A 15,824-nucleotide genomic window follows, 5' to 3' on the forward strand; every position below is an offset into this window, starting at 1 on the left:
GTTCTGCGAACTCAAAACAAGACCAGCCTAATAAATTAAGGCTATAGCAATAGATTTTTGAAATCTTAAAGTCACAGCAGCCAGATGTCCCACAAGGGAAAGCTTGCTACCTAAACAATATAGCATGTTGTTGGGCTATATTAAAGAGGTCTTGATCATCCTATCCATCATCGCAAGCCCTCCATTTTGCCAGCCTCATAATCATCTGGATCTCCTAAATCACCTCTTTGCTGCTCCCGGAGACGCACCTCCGACTTCCTGATGGGCTCGGCCTCCAAGTAAAGCACATCTTTCTTTATAGTGGACATCACCTCTTCTAAGAACTGCATGGGAACATAATAAAAACAAGAAAGTCCCATGTTTCCTGGTTGCTTCATGGTTGGTTTGATGTAAATTTACGACATTATTGCAGTGTATATACATTGTACACATGTTGGATACTACCCCTACAAGACATTATGATATGAACATTATGATGCGGTTACAACATTTCTGTATACTACATTTGCAATTGTGCATTTATAAACTAGCGTGAAAAAACATGCATTATTTTTACCCTTGCCTGGGAATCTTCTCCCTGTATAAACACATTTACTTCTGCAGTACACATAGAATTTACTGTTAAATTGGCAATTTTCGAGGCACATTAATTTTAACGCTTCTTGTGCTCAACATAACGACTGTGAAAATAAAAACGCCCAGATAAGTTCTTTTATACATGTACAAAAACGCATAAACGCAAATTTAAGGACAAGAAAAATTGACAAATTGCAAAAAAATTACACTCGCAAAAACTACCACTTTTTACAGTAGTTCATTTTTACATTGATTCCAAGATGAATAATCTCCTACCCATGATCTCCACCAAAAGGCTAACATTACTTCTCACCATTTGCTATAAATGACATTCTGGTGATGACTAAAATGTCAGCCTTTTATTTGTTAGATAGTTGCTTTGTCAGATCTCTGTCATCATCACTTGCTAGACCGAGCCATTATGTGGATTCCAAATTATGCAATCAGGACCCCTTTATTAATTACTGTGCACTTCCTTCTCTGGCAAAGCAACTCCAGAAGTGACTTTGCTGACAGCTACAAGTTTACCTGTAACTTGATTTAGAGGAAAATATGTGCACCATGCAGACACCTGCTTAAATAAACCTACATACTCATCCCCTAACAATGATTTAGGTCACACTAATGAGGAGGCAGTGTTTTGCCCCTTCACCTTTTGTTACTTAGCTGAGACAGGCATGTAATGTGTGGGCATAAAAATACATTTTTTGTAAGGCAAAGGAATGGATGTTGTCTGTTGCCAGATGTCTTTTGTTGTCCCGCACATTTTCTGGTTGCCTAAACCTTTCAACGCTTTTTTGTTTGAACTGCAATTCTTGCCACAAATGGGACTTAATTTGTTTTTTCTATAATGCATGTTTGTGGGTATGAATGTAGCACCATACCAGTGTGTAAAATTTTTGGTTATCAACCAACATCAATTAAGTCAGCTGAGTAAGTTGTCCGCAACTAGTATTGGGTGTTTCGAACATTGAATTCAAGCGACCATATATGAATCCATGGTATCCAATCAGGTCAAAGAAGGCAATTTTGGCAATTGAGTTATCATATCAATTGGTTTAAAGTAATAGAGCACATTATTGCAGACATTCTATCAATAGTATCATACCTGCAGTAACCGTCCATTTTATTTATAGCCAATTTGCCTATATCTATTTTTCACAATTACCTCCTTTGGCCTGATTAGATCACTGTTCATTCTCTTTTGAACATCTTTAAAAAAAAGTTAGCTGCACATCTATGAGTATACCAAACCTCATGCTAAAGGACTGTTCACAAACACTTGTTAAGGGGGGCCTGATGCAAAAGGGGGGGGGGGGCTGAAATTTTTTTTACCCTCCTAGGGGGGGGGGGCCTGAAAAAATGACCTCAAACTTTCCTGGAAAAATTAAGTTTATATGCTTTTCTATGGGGTTGACCCATAATTTTCATGTCAAAAAGGGGGGGGGCCTGAAATTTTTGAGGTCTGTAAAGGGGGAACAAAATTTTTTTGCGATGAATTTCTTTTTGCATCAGGCCCCCTTACAAGTGTTTGTGAATGGTCCCTTAGGTTTTGCTGCTGATAAGGTATACATTACACTACTTCATATCATTTTGCTAGATATCTGCTGCAAATTTCATGCAAAATGTCACAGAACTCTTCTGGTGGATACAAATGGCAACACAATTCATGCAACATTGATGCAAACATATGTTTTAAGAAACATTTAATATTACTGTGGCAGATATACAATTTCAGGAAGCAAACCAGAATTTCAAGGTCAGAGTTCACCACAATGTTAATTATGGGTAAAATTCTACATGTACCAGCCATGAGCCAAAATGGGTCTAATTTCCAACATGATAGCAATGTGATAATTTGACATCAAGTTGTACCCAATAAATTCAATGTTCAAGTGGCCTTCTTTTCCTTGTCCCTTATTATCTTCAAATCAGTTTCTCACTTCTATTTCCATAGGTCAGCATGCTTATAGACTTTTTAGCCTGGCTTGAGCATTTTATTTGAGCCTGGTCCCATCAGGGCCCAAGTGTGTATCCACATGGAACGATTGATGAAACAAACATTATCAGGGTCAAAGAACTGTCACTTGACAGACGAGCACATTCAAGAAGCTTGTGCAGCTGTACTTCAGTCTAGTCTTAGACCCGGTCTACACGACTGTGTTTTTTCCTGTCCATTACAATTCTGTCATAATCGTATTATAATATTTTCATAATGAGGGTTCATTTAGTGACAAAGGAGCATAAGACAACTGGGCCTAATATCATACAGGCTCAGACCTACAATTTAGGTTCTAATCATGGTTAATAGCTTCTGTAGTGAACTATAATTTAGTTTCATCATGTCTGATGGAGGAGGTTATCATACAGAGTGCATACTTGTATTAGTTGCTAGGGTTGGAATGGATGGTACTCAATATTGATATCATTATCAACAGCTGAAAAATTTCTTCACTTCTCCAAATTGAAAAACAAGTTCATAAATGTACATTTGAACCATATTGATCACCAACTGCCTAATTTTGAAAAACATTTGACCAAAACTAAAAAAAAAAAAAATCAAAGTTTGAAGGAATCATATCGGAGAAACACTCAATACCACTTTAATATCGGCGCTGTAGTATTTAACTATCAAGTATCGCCCAACCTATTATTGCATTCTTTGCACTTCTTGTGTTTTATACCTACATGACTTTGATTGGTTATTTTGCAAGTGAGCCAATTATATCAATTTGTTTGCCTGATTGGAAATGGTCATACAAATTGCATTCTCCTCACCTTCCAACTGAAATTCATTACACATTGTTGGATTACTTTTTGAGCAAGGTAATTTCAGGAGGCGATTTAAAATTGCAAAGTAAATTGAATTTTCTCTCCTTCCAATTGAATCTCATTGAAGTAGCCTAACATGATACTAAGCCTGTAGACTTGTTTGTAGCATATTTTCAAACAGTTTCGTTGGCAGTTTTATTCTTTGTGCCAATTCATCAGGCCTACCAATTGTTTGATCAAACTTTGATGAACAAAATTTTATACTTTACATCAGTTTCAAGTTTTTCCTGAGGCCTGCCTGCCACCAAAACTATTTGATTAAAAGCTTTCCATAAAATTACCAAAATCCCAATTTTAGGGTAAAGTTTGGATGGGGGTGGGAGAGGCTGTCAACAGGGTCATTCTGTTCACTATTACAGCTACTTGTTAGTTTCATTTTGATATTCTTTTCTCAGAGCAATCAAAGTATGTGATTTAAGTCAATATTTAGTCAAAAAGGGATTGAAACATGCTTCATAAATATTATATAGTTAAGTTAATATCCTAGACAGATTTCAACTTCTACTAAAAGGTTCACAAGTTCTAAGTTCCTTTCCAAAGACTTTTTTAGAATAAATCAAAAGTAAGTTATCAGCAGCACATTTTGCTTGACACAACTGGTCTGATTTACAATGTTACACATGGTTGGGGAGGCCCATTTATGTTAGAAAAGATGCAATTTTGAAAATTGCATTTCAGTCCATTCAACTCTCAAGCATATGTTACAGTCTGCATGCTTTGCGGGGAGCTATATGCAGGGGTGGATCCAGGAATTTTCAATAGGGGGCACTATATGCGGCGTGCCGCTTTTGTGGGCGATGGCAGCTCGGTGCTCACACAAAGTCAGGTGGTGCTCTGCAAAAATTAGGGGGGTTGCCCACCTAATTCTGCCTCTGATATGGACCAAAGTGTAACTTTCAAACCTGCATCATTTCTTACATTTATGAGCACAATGTATTGAATGCAACAATGTGTGACAGTAAATTGGACCTAGTTCAGGTTCTGAGCCTTGGTATAAGTCCCCAATAAAGTTGTTATCTTAAAAACAAAATGTGAAAACCATGACATACCCTCTCTGAGCTGTTCTAGATATGCCAGTGAATCACAAAATATTTCGCGATCAGAGGGGAGGAGCAGTCTCAGGACTTGTGGTGATCAGAGGGTTTGTGCATGGTTTGTGCCCTAGTCAATGAAACTGGACTTGATGTCATAACATTAGGGCTCTGCCGTCATTAAATATGTTGCTATCAGAGAGAAGGGCTCTGATTAAGAGCTTCTTGGACCAGGTGTGTAAAACAAATCTAGCAGTGCCCTAGTGTGAGTCATCCTATAGGAGGGGGGGGGTCACTGACTATGATGGGGAACCGGACTTGATTGGGTGGGGGGGGCACAAGCCATTTTTGGCAAATATTCCTATATTTTCAAACTAATTAACAGTCACATGCCCCCATGCCCCTATGATGCTACGTCATTGAAATCCAGACTAACAAATAATTGCGAAGTACTTTCAATATTTGTTTCCTAAAAAACTTTTCAGTTTATTGGAAAAAGTCTTGGGAGAAGGAGCATAGAACTTGTAAACCCTTTTTTCTCATCACACTCAACAAAAATTTTAGGTATGGAAAAGGCACAGACCTGCTCTTTATTCTCAAGTAGATGCTCTACCAACTGAGGCAATAAGTCTGTTTGCTGTAACAAAGTTGATCACAGATTGGCAAATTATGCAAGCATGTCATTCAAATAGCAATGGCAGCACAGAATCTTGAAAGAAACATTTGGCAAATAAAGGAAAAAAAAGCAGAAGCATACAAACATGAAGAGAAAATGAACTATATAGATCAGAATGTTCAAATTTTGAGCTCAGGCTATCAAGCATTATTTCTCACTATGATCCATACTAGCCTCACTTCCTGGGGCACAGTTCATAAACCCTCTTCACATGGGCGTCAACTGCAGGCGACAAGTTCCAAATTTTCTTTTAAAAAAAAATCAAACATTTTCAGAATTCTACCTTTCCATGACCATATTTGGAATTAGCATGAAAAATGCATTAAAATGAGTCCAAATAAGCCTATTTGTTCAGTGTGTCTTGAAATAGCTCTTGATATTTTGAGCAAATTGATCTTAAAACTTTAATGTTGAAGTCTATGCCTAGCACGCAGAGCATTACCTGCTTTATGGGAACTCAAAGTTTACTTCAAGTACAGAGTATGAGTTTCTTCATTCCACATTCTGGTTAATGAACTGTGTCCTGCTAGTTGAGGATGTTTGAAATCTTAGTGTCTACTTACTTGGGGTATGTTTCACACTCCCACGGAATACTTCGTCAATTTACAGTGTTGAGCAATGAGCTATTGCTGAACAGCGCCATAGATTACAACCACGGCTGATGTTGATGAAGCATTCTGTATGGAGTGTGAAACAGTCCAAGGTATCATGGTCAACATTTCTTCAAAATTTTGAAAATCAAAAATATTGGAAATTAATCAAAAGTAATCTGGATAGGATGCCATGATTAATTCTCTCCATGTGGGTGCCGACTGCAGAAGACAAATTTTGTTTAAAAAAATTCAAACATTTCTGAAGTTCATGTAAATTTTCATGACCATATTTGGAATCGGGATGAAAAATGCATTTAAATGAGTACAAACAAGCCTAGTATTGGCTCAGTGGTTCTTAAGATTGCTCTTGATATGTTGAGAAAATATCTCAAAAATATGGCTAGCACGCAGAGCATTAAACCACCAATTTGAATTTGAGAAAATGATTCCAAGGAATCGGAACGACCATGTGGTGTGGTCATCATGGTCATGCAATTGACCTTTTTGGTAAATCCCATAAGCCTTTGCGAGTACACCTGAAATGTCGTCATTTGACGTCACGTCGTCTGACGCCAATGCACAACAGCGTATAGCGAACACCTTTTCTGCTCATTGCAAGTCGGCATGACGTCAAATGATGACATCTCAGATGTACTCGCTAAGGTTTATGGGATTTACCAAAAAGGTCAATTAAAAAGCATCATTCTTTTCATGTCTGCCATCTTGAAATTGGTTTACTTCCTGTGATATGCAATGATCTAACCTTGGGGGTTCACCTTTTCAGTAAATCCCATAAGTCTTTGCACGCAGACCTATGATGTCGTCATTTTGCATAACATATGTGTGCGCATCATTTAGCGAACATCGTTACTGAGCATTTCAAAGCTGTGAAGTGCGTAGTAATGATGTCGGCATCGGCATGATGACATCAGAATCCTGTTCAATTGAAAAATGGCTGACATGCATGCATGTACATCCAGCCTTGACAAAAACACTTAAAATTTCAGGAAATAGTTGTGACATGCACCTTTTCTCTATCACACTTCTATAGAAAATTCTAAAACTGTCCAAAATTCTAATTTCTTCAATCTATATTCTAGCTAAAATTATTATGTAGTATACAATGATGCATGAGTTTATCTTTGCTGTGGATTCTGAAAAAGATGAATTTTCCATTCCAATCCATTTCATGGTATTTTACAAGATGTATGATATTTAGTGATATGCAATATTTACTTTTAAAATTACATAGGCTACACAAATACATGCAAGACACATTTTTGAGCTGAACTAGTTTTGCACAAACAGAAAAAAAAAAAAATTAAAAAAAAAAAAAACATTTGATGAGATCTGCGTTTTTAAATATCAGAATACCCTTTTGTATGACTGAGTTGCCTACTTGCAAAATAGTATTACACACACAAAAATGGCAAGATTTTGGGTCTTTTCTTGATCAAATACCTAAAAAAAGCACACATGTATATAAAATACAATTTGGTTGCATAGTGAGGTATATTGTACATCATTGGAATGAAGGAAGTATGTTGATAATAAATTTGGCATTCTGTCATAATCTCATCTGGAAGTTCAAATCACACACACCTAATTAACCAATTAGCACGGTTGGAATGATAATAAACACAATGTAATATTCAAATTGGGCTATTCCACTTGAAATCCATACCCCCTATGGAAGACATGACCTTAATCTCCAACACAGGGAGTGTAGATTTCAAATGGAGTCACCCATTCAGGTAACAGCATTTGAAATTTGCACTCCCTGTGTGGAAGATTAAGGTCACATCTTCCATTGGGGGTGTACAGATTTCAACTGGAATAGCCCTGCAATCTTAGATGACCCTTCCTCTATCTACTATCTCTACACACAGCCATACTGAAACTGAGTTCAACAGTCATTTCACAATAGCTGCCTTTTGTCACTGAGTTATCCCTAGATGCCAAGTCTTTTGGACTGTGGCTCTTTAATATGCCTCCTGGAGAAACATGGAGTGGATCTCAAAAACCTCAGCAAAAAACCACCGCCTCACAAGAATGTGATATATTCATTAAATAATTAAATTTCTTTAAAAATGCATCAACAGAAGGCAGCCATTGTGTAAACTTTCTATCAAATAACATCTTATGCATTTCACTTGTGCAGCATATTTACTGGAGATACTACATAAATCATATCATTTTAAAATTAATTTCACTAATTTGACAGATATCAATAAACAATACCAAATCAGCATCTGATTTACTACAAAACAATAATTTCCTACATATCATTGTGGGAAAATGTCATCATTTGACTGCAAGTGCAGTACTCGGGTGATGTCGGTACCAACTCGTAACCAGACTGTACGTATTACAATGTCTGACCCTGCATTATGATTGAATCTTGTACAGCATCTTCATCATACCCCTGATTACTGAACCCTTGACTGTACCCATTGTGCTTCTGGTATTCTCGAGTCTGTAGTCCCTCCACCACAGCCTCACCGGGTGTGCTATCTTCTTTCATTTCTTCTTCTGCATTATCATCTGCTCCTATAATATCCTCCTTCTCCTTAGTACTGCTTTCACTCGCCTCGGTTTTCTCAGCTGGTTTTGAATCTTCTCCATTATCAATTACAGTTTCTTTATCAAGATTTTTGTTAGTTTCATTAGTCTCCCCTTCCTCATGACCTTTTGCTTTCCCCCCATCTTCCTCTTCACCATCTTCCCCCTCCCCTTCTACCGCTACTTCTTCGTCCTCCTCTTCTTCCTCATAATAATAATAAGCATCTTCCACATAAGCATTTACCTCTTCGTCTTCCTCTCCCCAGAATTCGTTCTTGGCAAATTCCAGCATGGCCGTCTCCAGGTCCAGTCTGCCCTTGTAGGCGTGTGCGTCCATCCTGGGCCTGATGGTGTACTTATTCACCCCTTGCTGGTTCTCATAGTACGCCATGTTACTCTGCATCGTTTCATCACCAGGTTTTATAAGCAAGAATGCGGCGGCCGCTGACACAGCAGCTTCTAGGTCTCCGACTGTGTAAGGAGATACAAGAAAAGTTGTGATGTTAATTTCAATGTTAACACATTATTTTACCCTTATTTTACTCTTTGCCTTTGATACAGATCCTGCTATGATCAAAAGCTCAGGCCCCTAAAAATTTTTATAAAACAGGCTATTTTTGTGGATAAGCAGTTTCCAAAAGCTTGCTTTTAATTTTACATTATTTTATGCAACAATAAAGTGCACATTACACTTATTTAACAATATAATTAAAAACCAAGATGTACAACATTAACAGGAAGCTATTCAAAATGAAATCTGGTGTTAGTGTTTGTTTGAAAGTTTAAAAATTAAAAATGACAAACCTAAAAAAGAGTTACAGCTAAAAAAACCATGTTAATTTTCTAAAATTTGTGTTTTTCTGGAAGTAGAATAGGCCTATGAATGAGGAGGTCCTTCATCAGCTAGCCTGCTGCCTACTATGTACTTGAGGTCAAGTGTTGTTTTTCAATAAATTGAACAACATTCCTGGAGGGAGGACCCCTCCAAATGGAAGTATGCATTAGGTGGGGGAGGGAACACTCCATATGGAAGTAAAACATGTGTCATATGCTTGTCAATAGACACCTCTTTTTGTAGCCACTACTCCATTTTTTAGGTTTTTTAGGCTACCTACATTGAGCTATCAAATGACCCCCTTTTTCATTTTTAAAGAATCTGACCAAATGACCACAATTTCCCACTCTGCTGGTAATTCTGAAGGCATATTATCATCAAAAAAACTGTAGCACAAAGAATTTATTAAAATGGCTAACACACTGTAAAATTAACTTTTTTTTCAAAATGTCACCTTGACCCCTTTTTTGATAATTTGCTAGCCAATGAATTTTAAAACATGATCACTAAAGGAACCCATTTTCTCAAGGGGGAGGTGCATGCACATACCCATCACTTCAAAAGTGAGTGCCCCCCGGCATCATTCTTTCATCTGAATACCGACACATAGGCCTACAGAATGAGTTGCTTTTCAAGTCTAGACTTCCATCAATCTAAAACATCTCATAGATCAATATTTTACCATCTCAAAACTTCAAAGCACACATGACACTCCAGGACCCAGAAACATGTGATTTGAGACTAAGAAAACACTCATTGTGAGTACAACATAAACAATCTGTCATTGCATCTGCAATGATCAGTGAACCACGGTGGTATACTGATATCAGTCAAAATTGTGACCAGTGAGATAAGTTCCCATGACTGCCAGTTCAAATATAAACAGGGGAAAATATCATATACTGTAAAACAACTTAATTTTGCTGGCGATTTAATTTCACTAATTTCACTCGCGCCTTTAATCACTAAATTAAATTGCCTCTAAATACACCAGGCACAAAAAGAAACTCGTCAGTTATATTCATCCTTGCTGTTCAATAACTTGATAATTTTGGATTACTCTGAAATATACATTTTGTTAATTGGACTAAATTGCTTTCTCATTTGACACCCTGTTTGTGAAAAACGAACAAGAATTGACCAAGATATGCGCCTCCAAAGCCTCAAACCCCAAAATCAAAAGTTGCATTTTCAACGATATTCAATGGGAACACATCGTTGTATTGCACACAAGCACCACGGGCCAATCAATAAAGCACACAGTGTAACAGGCACAATTGAATCGTTAAAATTGCAACTTTTCATTTTGGGGTTTGAGAGTTTGGAGGCGCATCTCTTGGTCAATTCTTGCTCAATGTTCACGAACAGGGAGGGTGTCAAATGAGAAAGAAAAGTCCAATTAACAAAATATATATTTCAGAATAATCCAAAATTATCAAGTTATTGAACAGCAAGGATGAATATAACTGATGAGTTTCTTTTTGTGCCTGGTGTAGTTCATTTATGATGGTTTTACATAGCAAGAGGATGCAAATTTGTGAAATTAAATTGCCACAAAAAGATGACATCTTGCCAATTCGCCAAATTAAGTTGCAGTGAAATTAAAGTGTTTTACAGATAGGCCTTATTATGTATGTATGTAGACTAGTGTAGGCTTTTAGCGTGATGGGCCTGGTTCAATAAAGACTCTAGCGTTTCTCTGTATATAATGTTTCAAACAAACAGTTTGCAAAGATGTAACCGGGGCATGGGGAGGGACTTGACCAGCAACCACATCCCCCCACTTTCCGGTATTTGTATGGGGCCAAGACCATTGGGTGGCTTCTTGTCAGGGACTTCAACAAAACTTCCCTGGTAATGGGGCTGGGACTTGGTTGGAGACTCTAGCTCCATTTGAAGATGCCCCACCCTGCATGGAAGTCAATGAACTGCGACTTTAGGAAAATTCCCCACAGGGATTAAGGGCCAGGACTTGGTCAGGTTCAAGAATTTTGGGTGGAAAATTTCTGGTTTTGGACCTTTTTCAAAAATGGTTAATTTTTCCCTTAAAAATCAGTTGAATTCCTTTCATCCTATTTCCTTTTATATACTTTCATATTATCTTTGTTAAATTAAAAGATGTAATTAAATTCAAGTAAAATAATTTCTCACCAAAGGCGATACTTTAAGCAACTGATAAATATAGCCAATTTTATCCTTTTAATTTCACATAAATTAGAGTGCAAATGTAGTGTTGACTAATACCCCCAAGCGCTGTTATTTCTTTACCTTTTTCGTTTTATATTGTTTTCTCCCAGTGCTTAGAGCACAATCAAACTACCAATCAATTATATATAAAATATTGAGTGTTTTATCATCAAGATCAGAGCCAACTCTATTGAAATCTGCTGAAAAGTCAGCTAAGGCCTCAGGGTTATGATTTATACTCAGTTTTGAGTGTGTTTTAAATATATAGTAAATGGTTGCAAAATAAACATGCACCTATGAAGTACCCCGTAGTGTGTTCAATTCACAGCAAGCTGGATTCCAGCAGCATGCTTCAACTGGCAAAGTTGGGCCAATTTTGTTTTGGAGACATTGAAATTGATGATATTAAATGATATGGAGTTAGAAACATAATTTCACAGCTACCTGTAAATAATGATGTTAGCCTAAATTGAAAATAGGCCATGCCAAAGTTGAATGGTTTGATGTGCAGTAGGTGAAAATTTGTTTTCTAGAAGACTGCAAAAAGTTTGGTATTGAATGTAAACTTTCATGATTTAATATGCTTATTATTTATTATGGGGTAGTAAAAGAATACTTGTTTCTAAAATTCAAGTATGACGTTTAATATGCTGGGACTTAAATTAAAATAAATAAGGAGTTATGTTGCAAGTTGTTTTTTTTCTCTGATTTTCTTTTCTTCCAGCACATTCCTATTGTCAAAACTGCAGCCGTTTTAATTTACGGAGCTCCACATCAAATTATACCATGTGGCTCTGAAGTAACAAATATAACAGGCCACTACCCCTGTGTAAGAACTTGCTTGGTTCCCAGAGTATATGATGGTCAAATTGTGAGTATGATGCCTGACTCAGAGACTGATGCCTCGTACTATGATCACAGAAATGCTGATAGGGCACTCACTGAAATTTGTTATAATTTTTCCGGAAAATGTTCACAATTTTACTCCATTTGAGCTCTGATTGTTGGATAGAGGTCATTGAACCATAGTATCAGGTGGTTTGTGACCACCTGGATAGCATACTGGCGGGAGCTCTTTACTGCCCTTGTCCCTGCAAGGAAACGAGGTTTTGTACACAAGTCTTACTTACCTTGGAAGTATGCAAACTGTAGGAAGTGGAAGTGATTAGGCAGATAGTCCTCTACCACCTTGCCCTTGATAGTTGCTAACCAAGTCTCACATTGGTCCTTGCAGAACAGAGTGGAAGCATAATGATCTGATGATAAAACACACAAAAAGTAGGCAAGACTTTAGAATAATAAACTGCACTGTCATGGCATCATTGGTTCACTTCAAGTTCAGTAGTAATGTCAATGTGTGCCACAAATGTGACAACTAACTACTTTTGTGTATGCTCTACATGATTAACTTTGATACTGTGACCAGTGAACAGTGTTCGAATTAAGGAAAAATAAATGGTTGTCCCACGGACAACCAGATTACAATTTCTGGTTGTCCGTCTAAGTTTTTGGTTGTCCGTAGGCCTACAAAGGTGAGTTTTGGCTACAGATTTATGGTTGTCCGGCGGACAACCGAATCAGTATTTTTGGTTGTCCGGCGACTTTTTTAGTTGTCCCGGGCGAACGGCCAACCAAAATTTCGAACGCTGCCAGTGAAATACACACATATAATGTTACTACCGAACTTGAGGTGAACCAAAAATAAGTTATTTTTAGGTCTAAGACCCATCTTCTAACCCTAACCTACAACCAGCAACCCCTGCCCTAATCCTAACCTCTTCGTGCAAGGGCTAACCTCTTCCCAACCCCCTCATATTTAAGCTAGCCTAATCCTAACCTCTTTATAAGAGGTTAGGATTAGGGTGCGGGTTGCTGGTTTCAGGTGAGGATTAGGATATGGGTCAGGATTAGGATTATTTTTGATACTCCTGTTTTGGAACGTTTTACTGCATCCTATTGTGAGATGAGTATGTCTGGTTTGCACACAAGAAACACAACATTATTGCAGTTTTTTGTTGGATTGTTGCGAAACTCGGTGCATGTGGAAATGAAGACCTATTTACATGTAGCACACATTTTTCAATTTAGCTTTCAACATACAAATTCTTGAGAATTTCCTAGTATGTCATTGGTGGTAACAATATTTCCCACCTGGTTAGTTGTGCCAGTGTCACACACAAAAAATTTCTAGCATTCTAAGTACTTGTCAATGTAAAATTATGAAACATGAACTTCATCCATGACATTGTCTTTTTAAAGACATTTCTTGTTATAATTAAGCTCTTCAACATTTTAATTCCCATGTACATGTAGTATTCCAGTACAGAGAAAAATCTGTTCTCCCTTCCCCCTCATATTGGGCTATTCCATTTGAAATCCACACACCCCTAGATGGAAGACATTCTCCACTTTAAGGGGGTATAGATTTCATATGTAGTCACCAATTCAGGTTTGAAACCCAAGTTTGAAAATGTACAGCCCCTGGGATGTAAGGATTTCAACTTATGGAATAGCCCATTTTGGCAACTAAGCTTTCAACTTACTAGCGATAGCTTCATAGAGGTCCATGAACTCCCTGTTCTCATATTTCCCCTCACACATAGCACGACATTCTTCTTCTGCCATCCAATAGTTCTTGAGGGCGCTTTCCATGTGGACAATCACTCCTGTGTAATTGCGTATTTCGTATGCTGAATAGGCATCTAGGAAATTGCGCTGAAATAAAAATCAAATGTACAAATTTTAAGCATATAATTAACATGTCAAATCTAACTATTTTTTTGAGATAATCTGATGATTACTTAAAATGACCACAACAAAAATTGTAGTTCTTTTCCACAAAGGACAGGCCATATATCTTCAAAATAGTGAGTCCCGACCAAGTTCCGACCCCCTTACCACAGGGAAATTCATGTTGCCTTCTGTTAGTATGATGTAGCCATCTTTGAATGATGAGTACCTGACCAAGTCCCGACCCATACCAACAGCAAATTTCCCAAGTAATGGTGGCATCTCCACAAGATCCTGGCTTCAGTTCTCGGCCCATTTTGCCACTGTTGAGTCCTGTAGCACCGTACAAATTCATGGCTGATGGAGATGTTTAAATTTACTGGTCAAGTACCCTGTTTAAAATTATATGGGTGATGAGTGCCCAGTAGTTGCCAGAGTTAAGGGATGAGTCTATAGGAATAACGACCAAACAAAGAAATTCTTGTTTAAGCCGTAATATTGTAGTCTTTCAACCCTTTCACAACTTCAGCTGTGTAACTTACAAAAATTCCCGCTAAAAAGTGGTTCTTTTAATTTTAGAAAATACATTAATAATCGCATTGGACTTTTCATACTGATCGTACTATAAGTGACCACCAGCCTATAATGTTCTAATCACACTATAGACTGGGATTACATGTGACGTCATTGCCAGGCAATTGGTCTCTATTGTTCCTTGTCCGGAAATATGCCCACGCAGTCAGGGACCGTGCTTTTAAAACTCCCGCCAGATCACAATAAGGCCATTGAACTGCGTAGTAGCCATACGTACTCATTGAAGTATAACGATAGCACGTTCCCTTACCGACTCATTATTAATGTGTGGAAAGGGGTCAGGGACGGCATTCTGATCATTCTAATCCTTTCTTTTGAGGTCAATAGATAAAAGAAAGGCCTTGAACACAGGTGCCGAGTTGTAGATAATATTTAATCATCAAAGCTGATGGCATAAGAAATTTCGAGGAGGCAGCGCTTATTATTTCTTGTAAACACAATCTAATGTGGTACTCACTACATGTAGAAGGCGAGGCGGGTCTGCAAATTAGTGCATGAAGCTAGTAAAGATATAGCTTTATGTTCAGTTTAATCAATTAAAATACTATGGCTGGATATCAAAAAAATCGCGAGGCATTAAGTATTACTTTTTATATTATTATGACCATACCAGTCCCTTCTCAATTGAATAGGCTCCGAGATTAGACTTTCCTTTCCAAAAATAAATTATATGGCCTAGAGGACATGATATAGGCCTAATCTAAACCCATATTCGGTATCCAGAAACCTTCACAGTCTGAGTGGCGCTTGCACTCGCATCGCATTAAACTAGACAAAGTTCGCTAAACTGAGGCCTGCTTCAATTGCCAACCTTTATCGAGGGGCGAGTTTGAGGTTTCATAGAATACCTAATTACCTATACCATTTTTCACCCGATGTGGCAGTGATGTCAGCGCGTTGTGAACAGCTGTTTCGCTCGCGCATCTATGCGGTGTCTTTAAGCGGCGTGCGTATGTACACCAGCGCCATCGAACTCCAGCGAGTGATGCTGCGCCTAATAAAATTCGTTTCATATCTCTTTCCGCCATGAGTGTCGCATAAAATACATCATCTCCCGGGGAGTACAGAGTTATGTTCATTGCATTCTGGAAAAGCGGACATTTCGGCTGGTGCCTTCATCACAAAAAGGAATCCCCGATCATCACGATAATGGCGCGCGATCACGAACACCGGCAAGCGGCAGAGCGTTTCAACCAATGACAAGTCTT

At 37.9% G+C, this 15,824-nt stretch overlaps 1 protein-coding gene across 1 annotated transcript in view; it reads right to left on the reverse strand.

The window, feature by feature from the left end:
* The window catches only part of LOC140166496 (prolyl 3-hydroxylase 1-like), a 78,005-nt gene that overhangs the window by 34,495 nt on the left and 27,686 nt on the right, over positions 1-15,824 (reverse strand). The window contains exons 3-5 of the mRNA XM_072189977.1: positions 13,836-14,007; positions 12,423-12,548; positions 8,515-8,741 (exon numbers count right to left, since the gene is read on the reverse strand). Of these exons, the coding sequence (XP_072046078.1) occupies positions 8,515-8,741; positions 12,423-12,548; positions 13,836-14,007 (525 nt within the window). The remainder of the gene's footprint in view (positions 1-8,514; positions 8,742-12,422; positions 12,549-13,835; positions 14,008-15,824) is intronic.

This window comes from Amphiura filiformis, chromosome 12 (assembly GCF_039555335.1).
Source record: "Amphiura filiformis chromosome 12, Afil_fr2py, whole genome shotgun sequence".
NCBI lineage: Eukaryota > Metazoa > Echinodermata > Ophiuroidea > Amphilepidida > Amphiuridae > Amphiura > Amphiura filiformis.